This window comes from Panthera onca, chromosome E1 (genome assembly GCF_046562875.1).
Source record: "Panthera onca isolate mPanOnc1 chromosome E1, mPanOnc1 haplotype 2, whole genome shotgun sequence".
NCBI lineage: Eukaryota > Metazoa > Chordata > Mammalia > Carnivora > Felidae > Panthera > Panthera onca.
This window is the reverse complement of record NC_138352.1, coordinates 3,722,522-3,743,647: the sequence shown is the minus strand read 5'-3', so window position 1 is coordinate 3,743,647 and position 21,126 is coordinate 3,722,522. Positions and strand designations below refer to the sequence as shown.

General features: G+C 43.3%; 1 protein-coding gene across 9 annotated transcripts in view; it reads right to left on the bottom strand.

Annotated features, from left to right (window-relative positions):
- Positions 1-21,126, bottom strand: part of CEP112 (centrosomal protein 112) — a 415,035-nt gene that overhangs the window by 216,681 nt on the left and 177,228 nt on the right. For 8 of the 9 annotated variants that reach the window (XR_009614112.3, XR_009614106.3, XR_009614109.3 and 5 more), the window contains one exon: positions 17,310-17,417. The exons of the other annotated variant lie outside the window; for it this stretch is intronic. Coding sequence is in view for 2 of the 8 variants with exons in the window: in XM_060645622.3 (XP_060501605.1) it covers positions 17,310-17,417 (108 nt within the window). In the remaining 6 variants the exon portion in view is untranslated. The remainder of the gene's footprint in view (positions 1-17,309; positions 17,418-21,126) is intronic. 9 annotated transcript variants of the gene reach the window in all.

Genomic DNA, 21,126 nt, shown 5'->3' with positions numbered 1-21,126 from the left:
GTTGCGAGAGCCTTTTAAAGTGAAATAGCAGAGGCCTGTCTGCTCACACCAACACTACCTGGCCAACCTCTAGGTGTTATGAACCCTTTCTGGTCTTTGCCCAGGATTCCTCACTGTTAGTACCTTCTGGCAGACGTCTTCTCCTGATAAATAGCAGAGTCCAGAAGAAAAACCCTAATGCTCTGGAAACAACATAATGATGATATTCATAACCACAAAGGCCATCATCAAAGTGGATCAAATTTGGATCAAAGTGGATCAAAGTGGATCCAAAAGTGGATCAAAGTGGATTAAATTGAAGATTTTACTGGTCCCTAGCCCCTTCCACGTAAGTAAATGTTAACAGAGTTTTTTGGCTTTTCTAGTTCCATCTTTTACTTGTGGGTGTATCTCAAAAGCAAACATGAAGTACAGTACTTTATCTTGGACTAATAGATACTTCTGGTTGACCAACAATAATGTCTAATGGAGTTAATGGTGACCAGGAGGTTGTAAGTCGCAGAAAATGTGGAGGATGTAAAAGTACACAGCATCCACAAAGACGAATGTTCAGTGACAACGAGGTCTCTGTGTCGAAGCGGTCCAGAACCCATAATCTATCCTACAGGGGCGAATAGGATGCACCATCACCCAGGAACGTGCTTCAGTAAGGCCAGCTACAGAGCTCCCTGTAATAAAGGAAGGAAAGCTTTAAGTTCCCTAATCCGAAAGCACGGGGCTGTGGGCCAGGTATCTACACTGGACAGGTATACCCGCTCTACGTGTACAAAAGCAGATGGCGGGGAGCCTGGGTGACACAGTCGGATAAGTGTCTGACTCTTGATTTTGGCTCAGGTCATGAGCTCACGGTTCGTGGGATCAAGCCCCTCATCAGGCTCCATACTGACAGCACAGGGCCTGCTTGGGATTCTCTCTCTCCCTCTCTTTCTGTCCCTCCCCGGCTCATGTGCACATGCTCGCTTGCTCGCTCTCTCTCTCTTTCAAAACAAATAAACTTAAGAAAAAAGGCAGCTTGACATGTCTTCCGGGGGAGTAACGTGAATAGCCCTCAAGTGCAAGCGTCTGGTAGCATCTGGTAGTGCCCTTAGGTGCTGGGCTTGATGCCTTGGTGGTTGGGGTTCAAGTGAGAAAATGGCTTTATAGCCTAGACACTATTAGGTTGACAACAACTATCATTTTTGGAGGTCAAAATAGGAGATGATGCTCCATCCACTATGCTACCCCCCCAACACAGACTACACACGAAGTTCAAGAGTGAAGTTTTAAAGTTCTGAAGTCCCTGAAAGCACAGCCATCCATCACAGACTAAATCATTGTGCAGTCTGGTGCCGGCGTCCCCATTCTAAGTGAGGCTTCACATACGTGTCCAAGAGCAGAAGTACATTCCAGGCTCTGAGAAAGACCAAGATGAAACCACCAAATATGCAAGTCTCTGGGGGCCCCGGAATGTATATTTTAAGTCCTGGTAACTGCTTTCCAGTGAAATCAGTGCTGGCAAATGTGGCCTGAACATATTTTAAAAATCTCATAAAGAAAACGACAATGGGGACAGAAGTCATTACTTCTCGGTACACAACCCATAGAAGACCAACACATCTCAGTAACACACCTCAACGTCAGAAATTCCAAAACCAGAAGCATAATTATAGAAGTGACAGAATACATCCAACATATTTTTTATTTTTTATTATTTATTTATTTTTTTTGGAAAGCTACAAGAGCCATTCTTTTCTTTTAATTTTTTTTTTCAACGTTTTTTATTTATTTTTGGGACAGAGAGAGACAGAGCATGAACGGAGGAGGGGCAGAGAGAGAGGGAGACACAGAATCGGAAACGGGCTCCAGGCTCCGAGCCATCAGCCCAGAGCCTGACGCGGGGCTCGAACTCACGGACCGCGAGATCGTGACCTGGCTGAAGTCGGACGCTTAACCGACTGCGCCACCCAGGCGCCCCATCCAACATATTTTTTAAAGGGGCTGGTGGTACAGAATACTAACTAAAATAACCTTGAACATAACCAAATTACAAAATCTATATTCTGAAGCCTTGGTATAAGAATGGGTTAAAGCTACAGGAAGTAGAAAAAAGAGGTCCTCTGCATGCTCTGGCTGGGAAAGGAGGAAGGGGAGGAGTCTCCAGTTAGGAGCCCTCGGGATAGACGTGTCTTACAACTCAGTGGTGACTGCGCTCATTTCAAGTGAACAGAAGTATGAAAGCTGAAGTTTGGACACGGGTGAAGGCTACCAAGGTAATACAATGTCCGTCTTAATCCACAAGACTTCCCTGTAACACCCTGACAGTCAGTCACTCAGCTGCTGATGGGATGCTTTTGGCAAGAAGGGAACAAGTGGCTTCCAAGGCGACCAGTGCCTCATGGCGAACACACCTGGCATCACAACTTCTGGGGAAAGACTGCTGAAAAATTGTGAAAGGAACAAAACAAATGTAAAACACAATAGGACATTCACTGGCAACAACCAAACAAGGAAAGAAGGTTATCACCTTGGCCATCCATGGCAAAGGGTGGTAGTCAAGGAAAGAAAGAGAGGCTCTACTATTCTGTTCCTTCCCCAGAGGCAGAAATGCTGAGCAAAGTACTGCTGAGGAACATCTTCTAAGGTAAGGGTAAGGGCGTAACTTCATCAGTGGAAATGGCTGCTGGAAAGAGATGGATGAGAAAGTGAAAAATTGTGGCTGATTCTGATCGAAGCACAGGCTTCAGAGTTCCCATTAAAAAAGAAAAGAAAAGAAAAGAAAAGACAAAAGAAGAGAAGAGAAGAGAAGAGAAGAGAAGAGAAAAGAAAAGAAAAGAAAAGAAAAGAAAAGAAAAGAAAAGAAAAGAAAAGAAAAACCAGTCCAATACAGAAAGCAAATCTTGGGGGAAGACATTAGCAAAATGTTAAAAGACATAGCAGGTATCAGTTTCTCTAACAAAGTGTGTCACTGCCCTCACCTAAGTTCTCCTCCTCGACCTTATCCTAATCTCAAACTGCAGAAAGTAAATACAACAGAATACCTTTGCCCTCAAACTGAAACCTAGGCTGAAAAAAAAGGCTGAAAAAAAAAAAAAGGCAGAAATGGAGTCAGAGACAATTCACGTGTATAAACCAAAATGAAGAGATTCGGAGAGTGCTGCCCACTTAAAGCCCAGGTGAGATGAAAGGAAAAAGTGTCTAGACAGCTATAAAAATATTACACCAACTAAAAAACAAACTAAAAGTTGGGGGGGGGCACCTGGGTGGCTCAGTCGGTTAAGCATCTGACTTCAGCTCAGGTCATGATCTCATGGTCTGTGAGTTTGAGCCCCACATCGGGCTCTGTGCTGACAGTTCAGAGCCTGGAGCCTGCTTCGGATTCTCTCTCTCCCTCTCTCTCTGCCCTTCCTGTGCTCGTGCTCTCTCTCCCTCAAAAATAAATATTAAAAAATAATAATAAACAAAAATGTTTTTTAAAAGAGGTGGGGAAGGAGAAGGAAGAAAGGAAGGCAGGCCCATCATTCTCGAGGGAAGGAAACACACCCTCAAAATCAGGAGCGAGTGACGGGGGACCTAGTAGGAGCACGACGGCTACAGAAGAAGAACCCATAGACAAGAAGATAAAACAACAGAATTAACCAAGGACAAAAATAACCCAATCACAAAGTTAATTGTAAATTCTCCATTAGAAACAACAATCAACTGAATAAACATGGCTGAAAATCGAATCACTGACACTGACAAAAGACTTGAGAGAATGAAGGAGAGAAGAGAATGTGGAGAGCAAATAGCAAGAAAACCCATGTACACACAGATATATCAGAAAATTTCCCTGTGGGGCGCCTGGGTGGCTCAGTCGGTTGAGCGGCCGACTTCAGCTCAGGTCATGATCTCGAGGTCTGTGAGTTTGAGCCCCACGTCGGGCTCTGTGCTGACAGCTCAGAGCCTGGAGCCTGCTTCGGATTCGGTGTCTCCCTCTCTCTCTGCCCCTCCCCTGCTCATGCTCTGTCTCTCTCTCTCTGTCAAAAATAAATAAACATTAAAAAAATTAAAAAAAAAAAAAAAAAAAGAAAATTTCCCTGTAATGAATGAAGGAAGGAAGAGTTGAGTGTGTGTAACAAAGAAACACACCGTATGCCACAAAAAGCCTTTTTTTTTTCCAATTGAGGAAAATAACAGCTCAAGAACACTACAACTAAACTTGAAACTATGGAACCCAAACCACTCTAGGAAGAAAAAAAAAAAAAACAAAAACGTGAGGATGAAATCCAGGCAACCAAGAGACGACCAGGGCAGCTCAGGGCCAAAATATAGTGGAACCATATGTATAAAGCTTCAGGGAAAAAAGGTCCACCAGAGCATGTAATGCCCAGCCCAAACTAAGGGAACATAGAGTGATTTTCAAGCATGCAAAAATGCAGCGAATACAACAATTATATGCCCTTCTTGGAAAAAACAACTCCGTGATGAAATCTCAGCGCTCAACAGATGAATCACAGTGAAGGAAACTGCTATGGAGGAGGGGTGCTGGATGTCCCCGTGGTGAGCACAAAAATGGTTTCAATAAAAACCGAACTCCATGTAATGATGTTATGATCCTTGTGCTTACAGAACAGAATACAAATGCTATAACCCTCCACGATGTGTAAATGACACGATAATTTGACGAAATAGAGTGGGAAGGGACTGGGTGGAAGGAGGGTTGAGCATGTCAATTTTTTTTTTTATTGTAGTGAGGAAACTAATGCTCTCAAAATCGAACCATAAAATTCAAAATGACTCTAACCTCCGTGTATTTTTTTATCTTTATTTCTTAATGTTCTAAGAAATCACCTGTTGTCATATGGTAAAGAAACATTTTTCTACACTTCAGAAATTCCTTAAGTTTTCCTTGTTTCTTTACTTCAACTGATTTCACATGAGATTATTCTAATATAAGTAGAATATACCGCATAGTCTCATTTCTTTTTTTTTTTTATTTTTATTTATTTACTTACTTATTATTTTAACATTTACTTATTTTTGAGCGACAGAAAGAGGCAGAGCATGAGCAGGGGAGGGGGAGAGAGAGAGAGATACAGAATCTGAAGCAGGCTCCAGGCTCTGAACTGTCAGCACAGAGCCCGACGCGGGGCTCGAACTCACGGACCGTGAGACCATGACCTGAGCTGAAGTTGTACACTCAACAGACTGAGCCACCCAGGCGCCCAGCATAGTCTCATTTCTTAAAAAATGTTTTTGTCTTTGTATCTACAAAGCCTTCTATTTATCCATCTCTCAGAAATTTCTGGAATTATACTCATACCACATTAACAGGAGTCACTCCAGAATAAGACTCCAGGGGAATTTCTGCTTCCGCCACTGTGTGCTGTATGTACCATGTCAGCTGGCAACAGCTCCCCTTGGGGAGATATTTACTTGGCATTGTAAGAACCCTTATCAAGGGTCCGTGAACTATGAACTTAGATCTGGAAACTGGATGAAGGACCATGATTTTCCACTCAAGTGGAGAATTGTCTAAAGTTCACTCACCAGCTCTTGACTTTTTCTTGATGTTGTGCAAGGAGTACTCTCGTTGGTCTCTGTCTCTCTTATCCCCCGGGACAACTGCTGTAGGCACCATCTGTGTTTACATAGCCCTGCCCGACTAGACACCTTGATTGCCTCCCTAGCCTTGGGGCCCATAGGAGGAATCACTTCTACCTTCCATCTGACGTTCAAGTGCCCCACCTCCAACTGGCGTCTGCCATTTTGGAACCCTACCATCCTCTTGGAAGTAGGCAGCCCAGTTCCATGGCAGCATCTCCCGCGACAGGTGCCAGCACGTGGAGGAAGCCACCGCGTAGCTGCTCAACAGTATCAGTGCCCCCACTGTCAGTGCATTCCTCAACACCTTAGTGAAGGCAGTATCTTCTAGGCCCTCCCGCGGAGTAGGTTATCTGGTCTAAAGTAGCAGTATCATTCGAATATTCTCATTTTCCTGAGACTTTTTGAACTCTTCCTCAGTACTACGCTATGGCAGTTCTGGATCCCCCCAGCCTGGTTCAGCTCGAGTAAAGTTGTAGGGAAGACCAATGCCTCATAAAACCAACTATTGAAATGTGTTACCTTTTTAAAAAGAGAGACGAAGGTCAGTTCAACTATTGTGAGTAATTACATACATATAGGGTTAATAGTTCAAGGGGTACTTTGAAGAGGTAGCCATTTAAAGAAAAAAACAAGGATTTTCCAGGGATTAAGAGTACTCTTATCATGATGAGCCCTGAGCAATGGGCAGAATGGTTGAATCACTATATTGTACACCTGAAACTAATAATACACTGTATGCTAACTAACTGGAATTCAAATAAGAACTTTAAAAAAGAAAAGATAAACCTAAGGACATATACAATCTGCTCTGAGCCTTTGGAGTCAGAGTGAAAATTCAGCACAAGTTGGCACAGAAAATGCCACAGCACAGTCTGACTTCACGAACAACATCTTCGCAGAAACAGGCACCAACAGCAACGACAAAAAAAAGCACAAAGTCATCCGTGTGTCAAGAGCAGAAGTAGAACCTGTCACCTGCGGGTGGCCGTGGGGCTCTAGGACTAGATGTCCACTACAACCAAAGAAGCCATCAACGGAATCTGTCAACGGTTCCGTGTAGTTAATGCAAGTCCTCTTCTCTTTAAAGGTTAGTGTTGCTGTGCTAACTGCTATTCGGGATGGAACGAGGGCCCGCCAGCACGTGCAGCTGCTTCCCCTCTTCCTCTCTACTGAGGCATCAGTAGCGGGGACAAGAGTGAGCTGACGTTCCTAAAGCTTAGGATACCTAAGGGCTGAAGGCCGCAAGCGCACCAGCAGCCACAGAGGAAAGGAAGGAAAATGCTGCAAGTATCGGAAGCCAGCACTCTTCTCTGCAGCCTTCTTTCCCACTGAACACTGCAAAATACCTTGCCGGCGCCTGCGGGTCATGAGTGACAATGACCTTGAGCTTTCACAACTTTTTGGAAAACTGGCTACTATTTTCTGGGTCCTTATCTGCCAGATCTCAGTTAAAACCCAGGAAGGATTCATTCAGATAGTCCAATATTTCAAGATTCTTCTTCACGGTTTAATGATGGTCAATTTAAGCCACTCAAAATTGAGAAAATTCATTAACTGAGAATTCACTCTCTTAGAGTTCAGGATTTGGGGGGAAAACATGCCTTCACTGTACGTTTTAGTTTCAATTTCTTTTGCCTGATGTCTGTTCCTCTAAAATGCACTCAGTTTGTCTTAATCTGGCACATCACTGCTGCAGAATGAATATGAAATACAAAAATCATCAGGGTTTCTGGCTAGCGTGGGATTTACGGCTGGTATGGGCTTCAGAAGGACAAAGAGATCAACCAGGTTATAAATTCCTCCAAAACATGGACTGTGCCTTTACTTTCTTTTTACTTTCCACACACCACCTACTATAATGCTTCACAATCATTCATCATCTTGAATGAAGCAGGTGGCATTCAGGAACAAACAACAGAAAGAGTTTGAAGGGAATGGCTTCCTCTCATCATCACGTTGACATGTCTACCTACCTAGGTAGCCTCTGCCTTTCCTGTGACTCAAATGGGTGGCCGTCCTTGTTGCCACCTCAGGAGAGCCCCGCCTTCCGGTGCCATCCCCCCTTGCCAAATCAAGCACTTGCTCTCACAATGATCCCACCAGGGTCTGCATCACCGACATCGTCTTCTCCGACGGACCATGGTCATCAGCAAACGGACCTTCGTACCTATCTCATTTTCTAAAACCTTCCCGTTGACCCTGCATGCCCCGCAGGCTACCACCTCATTTCTCAGCTCCCTTCCTTCAAAATCTCCCAAAAGGGGTGCTCACGTCCCATTCTCTCTCCAGCCCCATCACTCAGGGTTCTGTTCCCGCCTTCCACTGAAACTGGCCTTGAATGAGGTGGCGAAAGACCTTCTCGCCGAGTCCGTCGGCCAGCTCTCCGTCTCCATCTGATTTCCCTTCTTGGCAACACCTGAAACAAGAGGTCACTCACTTCTTCCTTCCTGAAATGCTCACTGCACATGGTTTATGGGAAAACAGACCTTCCGAGTCTCCCTGCTGCCTCATTGGCTGTTCTTTCCGGTCTCGGTATTTCCTCCACCTCCTCCGCATCTCCAGGTGTTGTAGTAGCCCTGGGCTCAGCCCTGGGACCTCCTTTCTCTTCTCTCTCTACTCACAGGTCTGTGTCTGTCACCACCATTCACCTGGTTGTTGGGCTGGGAAAGTCAGGAGTCGTGTTTGAGTTCCCTCTTCCCTTCACACTCCATTTCGCATCCATTAACAAGTCCTTCCTACAAAATACGGCCCAATCTGACCACTTGTTGTCACCCCCAGCGTACCCCCCTGGGTCCAAAACAGGGTCGTCTCTCACCAGACCACCGCCTTCGTCTCCTGGCTGGCCTCCCTGCCTCCCCTACAATCAATGCTCTGCACAGCAGCTAGAGAAGGCGTTTTAAGAAGCAGATCAGATCTTGCTCAAATGTTCCCACGGCTCTCCATCATCAGAATAAAACCGAAGCTTCCCACCACAGTGGGACATGAACATGGTGCAAGCTGTCCACAGCCTGACCTTGGCTCCTAACACTCTCTCCCTCACTCACTCCATGCCAGCCACATACAAGCCCATTCCTTCTACGCAAAATATTCTCTCCGTACCTCAAGTTTTGTGTGGTCTCCTCCTTCCCTTCATGCAGGTTTTAATTTAATTCTTTATAGAGAACATCACTTCTTTAGAACCTTTCACTGACCTTATCAAAAATAACACCTTCTGTGAAACAACTCTATATAAGATAGCCCTTTCACTCCAACATCTGATCTTGCTTTATTTCATAGCAATTAGCATTATCTTACCTTACATTTTGAGAGAGAAAGAGAGAGAGAGAGAGAGAGAGAGAGGTATTGTTGTCTCCTCTATCGTAATAATAGAGACTATTGTGTTCACTGCCATATCCTAAGCACCTGGAACAGTGTTTAGCACAAAGTAGTTGCTCAATAAACATACGTTAAATAATGAATGGTTGGAAAGTCACTGCTTCTCTTTTAGACTCCTAAGGGATCTAGGGAATGGGAATCCTCAATCAGCCATACCGCTATCTAGGAACCATTGTTCAAATGAAGTACCCCTGAAATGAAACATACATGCTTCACATTACAGTTACTGAAAACAGATGTGTTCACCATCGCCCTCTTCATTCCCACTCCAGATAAAAGGGCCATTTGTCTTAACTGAGATGAGGAAAGTTCCAAACAAGCAAGCAAACAGAAAGGAAGAGGCCTGCTGTACGCACCTTTCACGAAGCATCAACGCCCATTCTGTGGACCCAGGCCACAGACACACAGGCCCAGCCTCTGTGGCGCCACAGGCTCACGTCCAGGAATCTGGCACTTTGCCCATGGCCTGTAGGACCAATGTGTGCCTTGCAGCAGTAATGGATCAAGAATGCCTCTTCCTCGACCACCGCGGAGAGAACAGGGTGGCTGATACGTAGCTTAGGCTCAAAAATTATTGGTTACAAACTGGAAAAGGAAAGCCGAGCCAAAAGACTTAAAAAGAGTAAGGTAAGTGAGCAGGACGACGACAAACAGAATGACAGAGCGGACCCGAGGTACGATGAATGCTCCTGCATGTTCGGAAAGCGAGAAATCCCATGAAAATCCATTTTGAAGAGACCCCCAAATTCACGGTCATTAACCTCATCGGGGACCTCAGTGCCAAAAAGAAGTTTCACCCAGGTTGTCCTAGTCAGATCAGTCATGCCATCTCCCCAACAATATCACACGATCCCCACATCTCTCAGCCCTGCCGCCCACATAATTCCTCCAGTCTCAGCAAAGCAACTTGCCTCCTCTCTCACAAAGGAAAACCTCTTAGGAACAAGAGTGTCCTCATTTCCTTGCTGCAGGTATACAAACTTCTGTGCATCTGTCCTCCCTCCTCTTTTCACTAGTTACAGCAGAGGCCTACCCCTCCGCTCTGATGCCAACACCCTCTCCCTGGGCTGGGGTCCCCGCCCGCACACCTCCGCCTTGTGGGGGCGGGGCCGGGGGGGGGGGGCGCGGGAAGTGCACCCTGACTAGTCAGTGCCTTCACTCTCTTCCTCCACATCTTGCTTTGTACTGTCTCCTTCTCCAATGAAGCTAAAAAAAAAAAAAAAAAAATTGAGATAACAAAAAACTAAAACATTTGCAGGGGAAAAACCTGGGAAGCACAGGCTAGCTGCAAACTGAGTATCTCAACTGATCGTAAAATTTCCCAACTACTTACTTACCTGGTATAATTTGTCTCATCTTTACACTCTCTTTGCTGCCAAAATATTTTTAAGTTTCAAATAATAGTGACGTGTAAGCGGCTGGCCCTTCGGTGTTTTTTAACAATCATTGACAATAACCATCTATTCTTTCCCAAGAATTCGACCACTTGTTTATCTGTTGAACTACATTTCCCTTTAAAGGCTTTGTAGTGAAAAGAGAAGATATAAAATATAAGACTAAAGAATGATCTGATGGGACTGCCAAAAAAATCTCCATAGTTCAGGAAATCCTAGCATGCCTGGTTTGCTGTTTGTTTCCAGCTTGAATGAGGGTTGTGCAGACAATTAGAATTGTCTTTTTGTTCCAATGGGTTATACAGGAAAGAAACAGGAAATCTTGATGAAAGCTTGGGCTTTACAGGATATTTGTGTGAGTGTTTAGCCCATGTGTTTGATGTTTTTCTCTCCACAGCTGCCCACTTTATGCCTGTACTCTGGCTGAAATATTTTAAAATACCACTTTGCTTTTTTCACTTCATTGCAGCTACTGGCATGATGTTTTCTATATGAGAGGGACTCAAAAATGAAAATCAAGTAAGGAAACTGAGGCCCCACAAGCACAAGTCGTTCATTTCCTCTGGATGTCAATTCTCATGATAAAAAGTGAGGACCGGGGCGCCTGGTGGCTCAGTCGGTTGAGCGTCCGACTTCGGCTCAGGTCACGATCTCACTGCTTGTGAGTTCGAGCCCTGCGTCGGGCTCTGTGCAGACAGCTCAGAGCCTGGAGCTGCTTCAGATTCTGTGTCTACCTCTCTCTCTGTCCGCCCCATGCTCATGCTCTGTCTCTCTCTGTCTCTCAAGAATAAATAAAACATTTAAAAAAAAATTTTTTTTAAGTGAGGATTACACTAGATAAGTGCTTCTACAACTTTTCCACCGAAGTACCCCCAGCAGCAGTGAAAATGAATAGCAACCCCCCTCCGCCCTCCGGGGGGATCTGAGGGCATAGCCTGAAGCAGCCTCTGCAAGCTGGAAGTTTCTTTGAAATGCCCTATTTTATCTTATAAATTCATGAGAACTTTGCATTTTACAAAACAGGAAAGTGTATGTTTGTTTTAATATGATGGTGCCCTCAATAGTAAAACTGCTTTGCTTTCCCACAAAATCATCAGGTGACTCGAACCTTCCAGGAAGCTTGTATGGTAGCTTCACATACGCCCTGACCGTGGCTCACTCACTACCCCAGTTTGAGAAAGAAGGGCCTGGGAGATGAGCATTGACATCTCCTTCCAGTGTGAAATGCTATTAGCCATATCACTTAAGATCTCACATGTTGTATGGGGCGCCTGGGTGGCTCAGTCGGTTGAGCGCTGACTTCGGCTCAGGTCACGATCTCGTGGTCCGTGAGTTCGAGCCCCGCATCGGGCCCCTGTGCTGACAGCTCAGAGCCTGGAGCCTGCTTCGGATTCTGTGTCTCCCTCTCTCTCTGACCCTCCCCCGTTCCTGCTCTGTCTCTCTCTGTCTCAAAAATAAATAAACGCTAAAAAAAATTAAAAAAAAAAAAAAAAGATCTCACATGTTGTAGAAAAGTCAGACAAAGTAATAGAAGAATCGTCACACTTGGACCTGAATGTCGGCAGAAGCCCTGAAATAAGGAAGTCCAGCCAGACAGGTACGTAAGTCAACGAGCCGGTGGTGTTGCTGACTCGTCTACACCTACAAGAGATCTATGTCTGTCAAGAGATGCACAGATGGGCTGCGGTCTAATCAGGCAAAAGAACAGAAAGTCACCGAACACTGGATTTGGAAGGGACCTTAGCAGTGGGACAGCCCCCCCAAGGGCACAGGGTCCGTCCACAACACGCCCGACGGGCACGTCCACAGGCTCGGGCTGGGGAACTTACTCTCTCACGAGATACACCATTGCCCATTTGAATAATTCTTTAGGAAAGGACTATTTCAAAATGACTCAAAATATGCCTCACAGTACTACCTACACATGGCTTCAGTGTCTGCCCCCCGGAACTGCAAGGGGGGGTCGGAGCGTGGCTCTGGTGCAGGTTCTGATTCTCTCATCTGTGAAGTGTGCGGGACCTCAGGTTACTTAAGAGGATGTGCTTCAGTTTCTACAGCTAGAAGATGGGAATGACAAGTAATGGTCTCTGCCTCCCCCTCCTGTGAGGGGGGACACGGCTCAATTCACGTGGACCGTGTAGGAGAGATACGTGGCCCGGAGCAGGTGCTACCAAATGCTGGCTGTTGGGATATTACCACACAGACCAGTCCTCAGATTTCCTGTATGACAGACCTTGACTCCAAAAATAAATAGATGTGGGGGCGCCCGGGAGGCTCAGTCCAGCTTCGGCTCAGGTCATGATCTCGTGGTTCGTGAGTTAGAGCCCCACATCGGGCCAAGAGCCTGGAGCCTGCTTCAGATTCCGTGTCTCCCTCTCTCTCTCTGCCCCTCCCCTGCTTGCACTCTGTCACAGTCCATCTCTCTCTCAAAAATAAATAATAAACATTAAAAAAAATAAATAAAAAGAAACAGATCTGCTATTCTCTAATATTTCTAATATCTCTAATATTTCTTGTCTTCTCTTGGCAAATCTCCTCTGAGATGGTTCCAAGCCTTTCTATATTCTGGAGACTTTCATTTGAACATGTCTGTCTGTCGGTGTCCTATTTAAGACGTGGTGACCACAACGGACTTATTTCTTATGTGACCCGATACGTAAACAATGTGCTAGGACCATTATCCCCACCATCCCAGGCATTTTTTTCTGTCTTCCTTGCTGTCCCCACCGTTTATGCCCCTCCCTTACATTACCCCCGACCCTTGCCTCGTATTTTTTGCAGATGATTGTATCATCTAAGCATAGGATTTTATATTCAATCCCAATAAATTTAATCATCTTAATTACAGCTGTTTAAAGCTTCAGAGAACTGATTGTCCTATCCTCCGTGTTAATTACTCCTCTGGGCTCTATGGAAGCAGGGAACTTTACCTCTTTATCATCATCCAGTGACTGACACACTCAGAAATCTCAATTCAGGTCGACACTAGTCATTCAGAGATGGCCCTTTGAACTCTCACTTAACCACATAAATGCACCAATATCTAAACCATATTTTCCCATATTGCCTTTGTGAGGGACCTTGCCAGATGGCTCAGCGAAGTCCAGTTATACTATATCTATTCCCCTTTCTTTATCTACCAGCCTGGCCCCGCTGTTCAAAGAAGGAAATGAGCTTAGTTTAATCGGCTGCATTTTTAGTGAACTTGCGCTAGCTTGCAGGGACCACAACTACATGCTTATCATTGCTTATGATAAACTTTCCCAGCAAAAATCTTAACAATTTGGAGAGGTCTGGGGGAATACTGTTCCTGTTAACAGAATTTTCTGCTGGAAAAGGTTTTAAAAAGTTGGTACATTATCACATTGGTAAATATTCTCCTAAAATCTCCTAGCTCAGATTCTTGCCTTTGTCTTTCCCTAGCGAGTTACTGCCTGGGATCTCCATTCTCAAGTCTAATAAACAGGCCTACAGATATAGGAAGAACAAACTGGGTGAAATCACCAAGACCTGAGGGATCCTTGTGCGAGGTGTTTTTTTTTTTTAATTTCCTGTTATGCATTTGCATACCACTTGTATCATTTATCCCTTTTTCATGAAAGTGAAATACAGAAAAATTAATGCAACAGCATGTAGTTTCTATCAATAGCATCAATTCTTTAAAAGATTAATTAATTCCTCTAATTAAGCATTTTTAAGCAAGACTATACAAAGGATAAACTTTGGTAGATTTTTAAAACGATCATTCTGAGAAAAGACTTTGAAACTTGACATTCTTTCAAATGAAGTTTATGTAAGTTTATTCGTAAACTAAAAACATGACTGTCACATTTAAAAAGACGCTATCATGATGTGGAAAGTAAGGAATGTAGAAAAAGAACCAACCGTGATTCCATCACCTAAATGATAATTGACATTATTGTTTGACTATTTCTGTCTGAGATTAACAATAATTGGGCCAGCGGGTGTAAACACTTTTTATGACTCTTGGTAGATAGCGCCAAAATCCTCTCCAAAAAGGCTATATTAATTTAAATGCCATCAGCAATATATGAAAGTACAAATTTCACTAAACTTTTGCCAACTTTAGATGGCACATCATTGTTAATTCTAATTTGCATTTTTATTAACGCCAAGGCTGTAGATGTTTCTACACTGTCGTTTATTCATTTCTTATCTCCTTCGGTCCTTTGCCAGGTCATTTATCGGGACATTAATGATTTTCTTATGATTTGTGCTAATTACTTAATTTAAATGCTAATTATTTTTATTTGTTATAAATTTATTAATTTCATAAGAGAGTCATTCTTTGCCTATCGCATTTGTTGCAAGTATTATTCCTTTTTTTAACTTAAAATAAGTTTTATTTAGTCAAATGTTAATTTTCCGCGGTGGTTTTCCTTATGCGTCCAACTTTAAAAAGCCAGAGCTCTGCGAAAACAATCACAACATAATGCAAATCAGGCGCTGAAGTCACGTGGCTATCTCTGGCTATAAATTCGTCACCTACACAATTATCATCAAAATGAAAATACAATTTTTTAAACTCTCCAAGAAAATGCTCCTACCCCTTACACTCATCCTGAAACACAACAGTTTCTGAGTCATATCTGTGTCTCTCTCCCCTGTTCCTCCACCAGTTTACTTAGAGGAAGTAACGTTTTTCTTGTTATTGTTTTTGCTTCTAATATCGCTTTCAATCCAAGAATCACCTCCATTATACTTGTAACTAGAACATGACAATATGCAACACTTACTGCCCATTCTTAATATTCTTATCTATATTTGGCTATGACCTCAGTTTCTTTCTTATCCCCACTTCCCACCCAAGTCAATTAAACAATAATGAATTCGATAATGTATTTCTATTATCGGCTCAATCACAGAAACATAATGTAACTGAGGCTGGAAGAAAAGTAACAGACAGTTTCTGCTCCCTGGTACTCCATTCTGGATTAAGAACAGCTCTAGATGGTATTTTACAAGAGCTGATTTCAGTGTAAGGAATGATGAGGTGATTAATGCCATAATGTCAGAGAAGGAAGAAATGGGCACGGGCCCAAAAGGTCACGTTCATGTAACGTTTTAGGGAAGTGCTGAAGCAGAATGGAGCAGGACAACACAGATGATGGCAATAACAAAGAAGGACCGATTTGCAAACTTCTGTCTTTGGAACTCTTTTGCCTTTACACCATTCCTGTCAAAGTAACTCAGGTATTTTTACCAACATTTTAAGATGAAAACAGCAACAACAACGTACCAACAGTCAGGTCACATGTCAGACCAGACTTTCTTTTCATGGAACTCAACTGAGTCCCTAATTGCTATCACTTCGGAGAGGGATTTGAATCCAGTAATCACAAGGGATTAATTAGTTTTTGATGCAGTACCCATTTAATAAGGAATTGAAAATACAATAATGAAAAAAATTATTGAGGTTTTCAGAATAAAAAGGTTCAAATACTATCTTTAATTTTTCTTAGTGATTAAGCTAATTAACATTTTTTCCAGATGTTAAGGAAATTAGGGAAATAAATTAGACAAATAAGTAAAAATTAATAGCCATCTTAAATATTCCAAGAATTAGCTGGACTACATTCTTAGAAAAGACACTACCCCGGATGTCCTGGTCCTAGCCAAATTCTCACCCCATCTCCTACAGCTAGAAGCTTCCTCTCTACATACATGCTGAACCAGCCTCTACTGTCATTTTTTTTTATGTTTATTTATTTTTGAGAGAGAGAGAGAGAGCAGGGGAGGGGCAGAGAGAGAGAGGGGGACAGAGGATCCGAAGCAGGCTCTACACCGTGAGCTCAGAGCCTGAAACGGGCTTGACCTCATGAACCATGAGATCACGACCTGAGCCAAAGTCGGACGCTTAACCAACTGAGCCACCCAGGCACTCCCCCACTTTACTGTCATCTTTTGTTCCTTGAACGCTCCCAGCTGGCGCTCATCAGATCCTTGCACACACTGCTCCCTCAGTCCAGAATACTCTTCTTCCAGAGGCTTCATGGCTGGCTCAGTCCTAGTTTTCAAGATTCTGGGCACAAAGTTCCCTGCTCAGAGGGCTTCCCTGACCACCTGTCAGTGCCGGTAATCCCCTTCCCGACTCTCCCCGACGAGGCCTCTGTACACACCTCCTTCGCGACTTCATAAATCACTCTTCAAAATTATCTCATCTGTTTGGTTTTGTTTGGTTTTTTATTAATGGGTTGGCTGCGCACCAAGTGGAGTGTGTATGCTCTGTGAGCAAAGGAACACTGTCGGTCCTGCTGACAGCTCCGTCCAGGGTCGGGACATGGTGGGCACCCAAAACCGCTTCTCAAATAAATGAGTGAGTCACACTTAGGCCCTGCCAGGAACAGAAGGACTCAGGAATCACAATAAATGTTTCAATTCAACATGCAGATGGATAAACTGTCGGAACAGACTTCAGCGAACAGCTAAAATTCTGTTTCTGGATTCTACCGAAACAGATCTTATTTTAAATGACTCCCATACACTGGTAACAACATTCTTAGTAAAATTTTCACTGGGCAGGGATTTTATGATATAATGATATTTTTTTTAGAATTTTATTTTTGGGGCGCCTGGGTGGCTAAGTCGGTTAGGTGTCCAACTCTGGATTTTGGCTCAGGTCATGATTTCACGGTTTGTGAGTTTCAGCCCTGCTTTGATTGGCCTCTGCACTGACAGTATGGAGCCTGCTTGGAATCCTCTCTCTCCTTCCCTCTCTGCCCTTACCTCCCTCTCTCTCTCTCTCTCAAAATAAATAAATAAACTTAAAAATTTTTTTTATTTTTAAGTAATCTCTATTCCCAATGTGGGGCTCATACTCACGACCCCGAGATCCAAGAGTTACACGCTCCACTGACTGAGCCAGCCAGGTGTCCGTGATATAATGAGATTTTTAAAAGAGAGATTGCACATGCATTTAAAAATTCAAAGGCATCATCAAAATGAAAGACCAACCTGCTGTTCATATCGTTGTTTGACGTCCTCCAGCTGCCATAGAAACTCCTTTGACTGTTTCTCGCGAAGAGACTTGGATCTGGTTAGATCTGCTTCTACTTTTTCCATCTGTAAGATTTAAAAATCAAATGTATTTTTTAAACAAAAAACTAATTACATTCCATGTTTTTATAATTTGCCCATTCATTAAAATGGCAGATTTTAAACACCCCCTACCAATCATAATACTGAATTTAAAGATGGTAAGATTATGAAAGGTCTATCCATTTATTACTCATATTTAATAGGTTAAGTCAGGGAAATTAGCATTGATATATAATTAACTAAATTCTAATTCTATAGTAACATTGTAATGCGAATATAATTTTGAACATTCAAATACTTACTCAACAAGATTTTTTAAGGCCTAGATGTGTGCTGAATGGGAGAAAATATCTGCAAACCATACATCTGATAAGGGATTTGTATCAAGAATAAAGATTGCTCATGGCTCAGTAAGAAGTGGACAATTTTACTCAATTTTAAAATGGGCAGGGGTGTCCGGGTGGCTCAGTCGGTTATGCTTCCCACTTCGGCTCAGGTCATGATCTCGCGGTTTGTGAGTTCGAGCCCTGCATCGGGCTCTGTGCTGACAGCTCAGAGCCTGGAGCCTGCTTTGGATTCTGTGTCTCCCTCCCCTGCTCACACTCTGTCTCTTTCGCTCTCAAAAATTAAAAAAACGTTAAAAAAAATTTTTTTTAATGGGCAAAGGAACTGAAAAGACATTTCTCCAAAGAAGATATACAATGGGCCAACAAGCACATGAGAAGATGTTCGACATCACTGTAATTAGGCGATTTCAAATTAAAACACTAATGACGTACCACTTGACGCCCACTAGGACGGTCCGAATCAAAAGACAGCTAATAGCAAGAGCTGGTGAAGATGTGGAGAAACCCTGCTGGTAGGAAGGCCAGTGGAAGATAGTTTGGTAGTTCCACAAAAGGTTAAACATACTTACCACATGTTCCAGGAAGTCCACTCCTGGGTGAGAAATTAAAACACGCACCCACACGAAAACTTGCAGATAAATATTCATAGCAGCATTACTCCTAATAGCCCAAAAGAGGAGATAACCCAGATGTTCATCAATTGATGAATGGATAAACAAAGTGTTGTGTATCCACCCAGAGGGGTATCGTTCAATCATGAAAAGGAATGAAATACTAACACACGTTAACACGGATGAACCTTGAAAATGCTACGCTAAGTGAAAGGAGGCAGTCACGAAAGACTATGTTTTATATGATCCTGTTTCTACTGAATATCTAGAAGGCAAATCCATAGAAAGTAGATTACTGGTTGCCTGGAGTGAGAGGGGCTGGAGTGTGGGTTGCTGACTGCTAAAGGGTAACAGATTTCTTTGAGGGGCAATGGAAACTTAAAATTGATTGTGGGGATGGTTACGGAAGGTTGAATATAATAAAAACCATTAAATTGGACACTTACAATGAATTAATTGCTGGTATGTGAATTGTATCTTAATAAAGCTGTTATTATAAAAAAAAAATTTAAAAGCCAAACACAACACCACATTCCATGAGGCCTCATGTGATCCAATCCCAGGTACCCCTCTCAATTCACCTCTACCACTCTATACCACCCCCCCCCCCACCACTGCAGCCCACCTGCCTCCTTGCTGGGTGGACGACATGCCAGAGATGCTCTCGCCTTGGTGTCTGGAAGCTTCTCCTCAGATATTCACATGACTTCTTTCTCAAAGTCTTAAGTTTCTGCTTAAATGTTATCTTGGTACTGAAGTCTCCCTGACCACCCTATTTTAAATTGCAGCCTTGCCCCCCGCCCTCCCAGTCTCCCTTTCCTTGTTTTACTGTTCCTTTTTACCATAGAACATATAACCTTCAAGTACCCTACGCAATTGACTTCTTCATCTAGGGCTCATTTTAAGATCTGCCTTGCCCACCGTAATGCAACCCCGCATTCACTCATGTATCCCAACAATTTGGCACACTGCCTGGTGCATCTAGGGACTCCGTAAATACCAATCAAATGAAAAAAAAAAAAAAAAAAAAAAACCACCACCAAACAAACAAAAAAAAAACCCAAGACAGACCAAGTATATGCAGCTAGGTTTGAGATTTGCTGAATAAACAATTTTCAACATTTAATAGCGCCAGGTTCTCTGTAACAAATACAAAATCACGTTGGATCTGATGCTTTCTAGCACATACAAAATTAGAGATGATGTATTATTATCCTTGCTCTTGCCAGATGGTCGCTCATAGGTGGCAAGAAAGAAAAATTCTTACGTTTGGTAATGAAAAATCTCTCCACATCGATAACATGAAAATGGCAACTTATATTCATAGTGCAGTTTTTCATGTCTTTTTTTAATGTTTATTTCTGAGAGAGAGAGAGAGAGAAAGAGAGAGAGAGAGACAGCGCACACACAAGTGGGGGAGGGGCAGAAAGAGAGGGAGACATAGAATCCGAAGCAGGCTCCAGGCTCTGAGCTGTCAGCACAGAGCCCCATGTGGGGCTCGAAGTCACCAACTGTGAGATCACGACCTGAGCCAAAGTTGGAAGCTTAACTGACTGAGCCACCCAGGTGCCCCTCATTTGTCTTTCTTTCCCTGGCTTAGTTTTTCCTCAGAAGATATTTTTTTTCTGAGACAATCGTCAGTTAGTGTGACAATCATCCTATCACTGGCTCCTCTTACTTATTATTCTGCTTATTATTACTTATTATTCTGCTTCACTGGTAGGTTAAGATATTTCTTTTTTTTTCAGCTTGTACACCATGCTCTCTTTCAGGTTACCTTTTGGTAATTGCTAAGATTAGACAAAACATGAATACTGGGGAAGATGAACCCTAAGAATGCTTCCTTCCCAGTTCAAGTGCATTTATTCAGACATGATCATTAAACCTTAATTCTCTAGGGGCAAAAATGTTCGCTGAAGAGCAGCCAGTTTCACTGGACGAGAACAAAATGCATATGGCCGCTCACGACTGCTACCCAACAGTACAGTGCAGTTTCTGTTTCTCACAGTGAAGTCTGGAGTATCTACATAACGGCACGAGATTTAGCCTAAGGATTTCTCTGTGCAACCCTAATAACACTAAGTCATCTGCTTCCAAGTTCAACGATCGGTGTTCTAAGGCTATTGATCTACAGGTAGTCAGTATTGTGGCCAACAATAAATTCATTAAGGAATTACTGAAGGAGACACATTCAAGCCTTCCGTACTAAGAGCTTTCTTTCGTCTCTAACTCAAGATGTGGGTGTCAAGGCTCTCTCTCCTTCAATGCTTTTCACAGTAGACCTCACACAGAAAGCTCCTTAATTTGTCCCGAGCAGTCGGGCACTCCCTCTACTCTAGTATCATTGGCCTTTCCAAACTCTGGTATCATTGGCATTTCCCAAACAAGCCAAGTCTGTTCTTGATTCTTTAGACTTTTGCTCGTTGCACTATCTGCAAAGTCCCTTCATTTGTTTCCTCATCCAAAGGGATCATCTTCAAGGCTGACTCAAGTCTTCTCTCCTCTCTGAGGTGTTCTTTTTTTTTTTTTTAATGTTTATTTATTTTTGACGAAGAGAGAGAGCACAAGCAGGGAAGGAGCAGAGAGAGAGGGAGACAGAATCCAAGAAGGCTCCAGGCTCCGAGCGGTCAGCACAGAGCCCAACGCGGGGCTCGAACTCACGAACCGTGAAATCATGACCTGAGCCGAAGTGGGACACTTAACCAAGTGAGCCATCCAGGCGCCCCTGAGGTGTTCTTTAATCCCACCAACCGACATTAATGCCTTCCTTCTCTC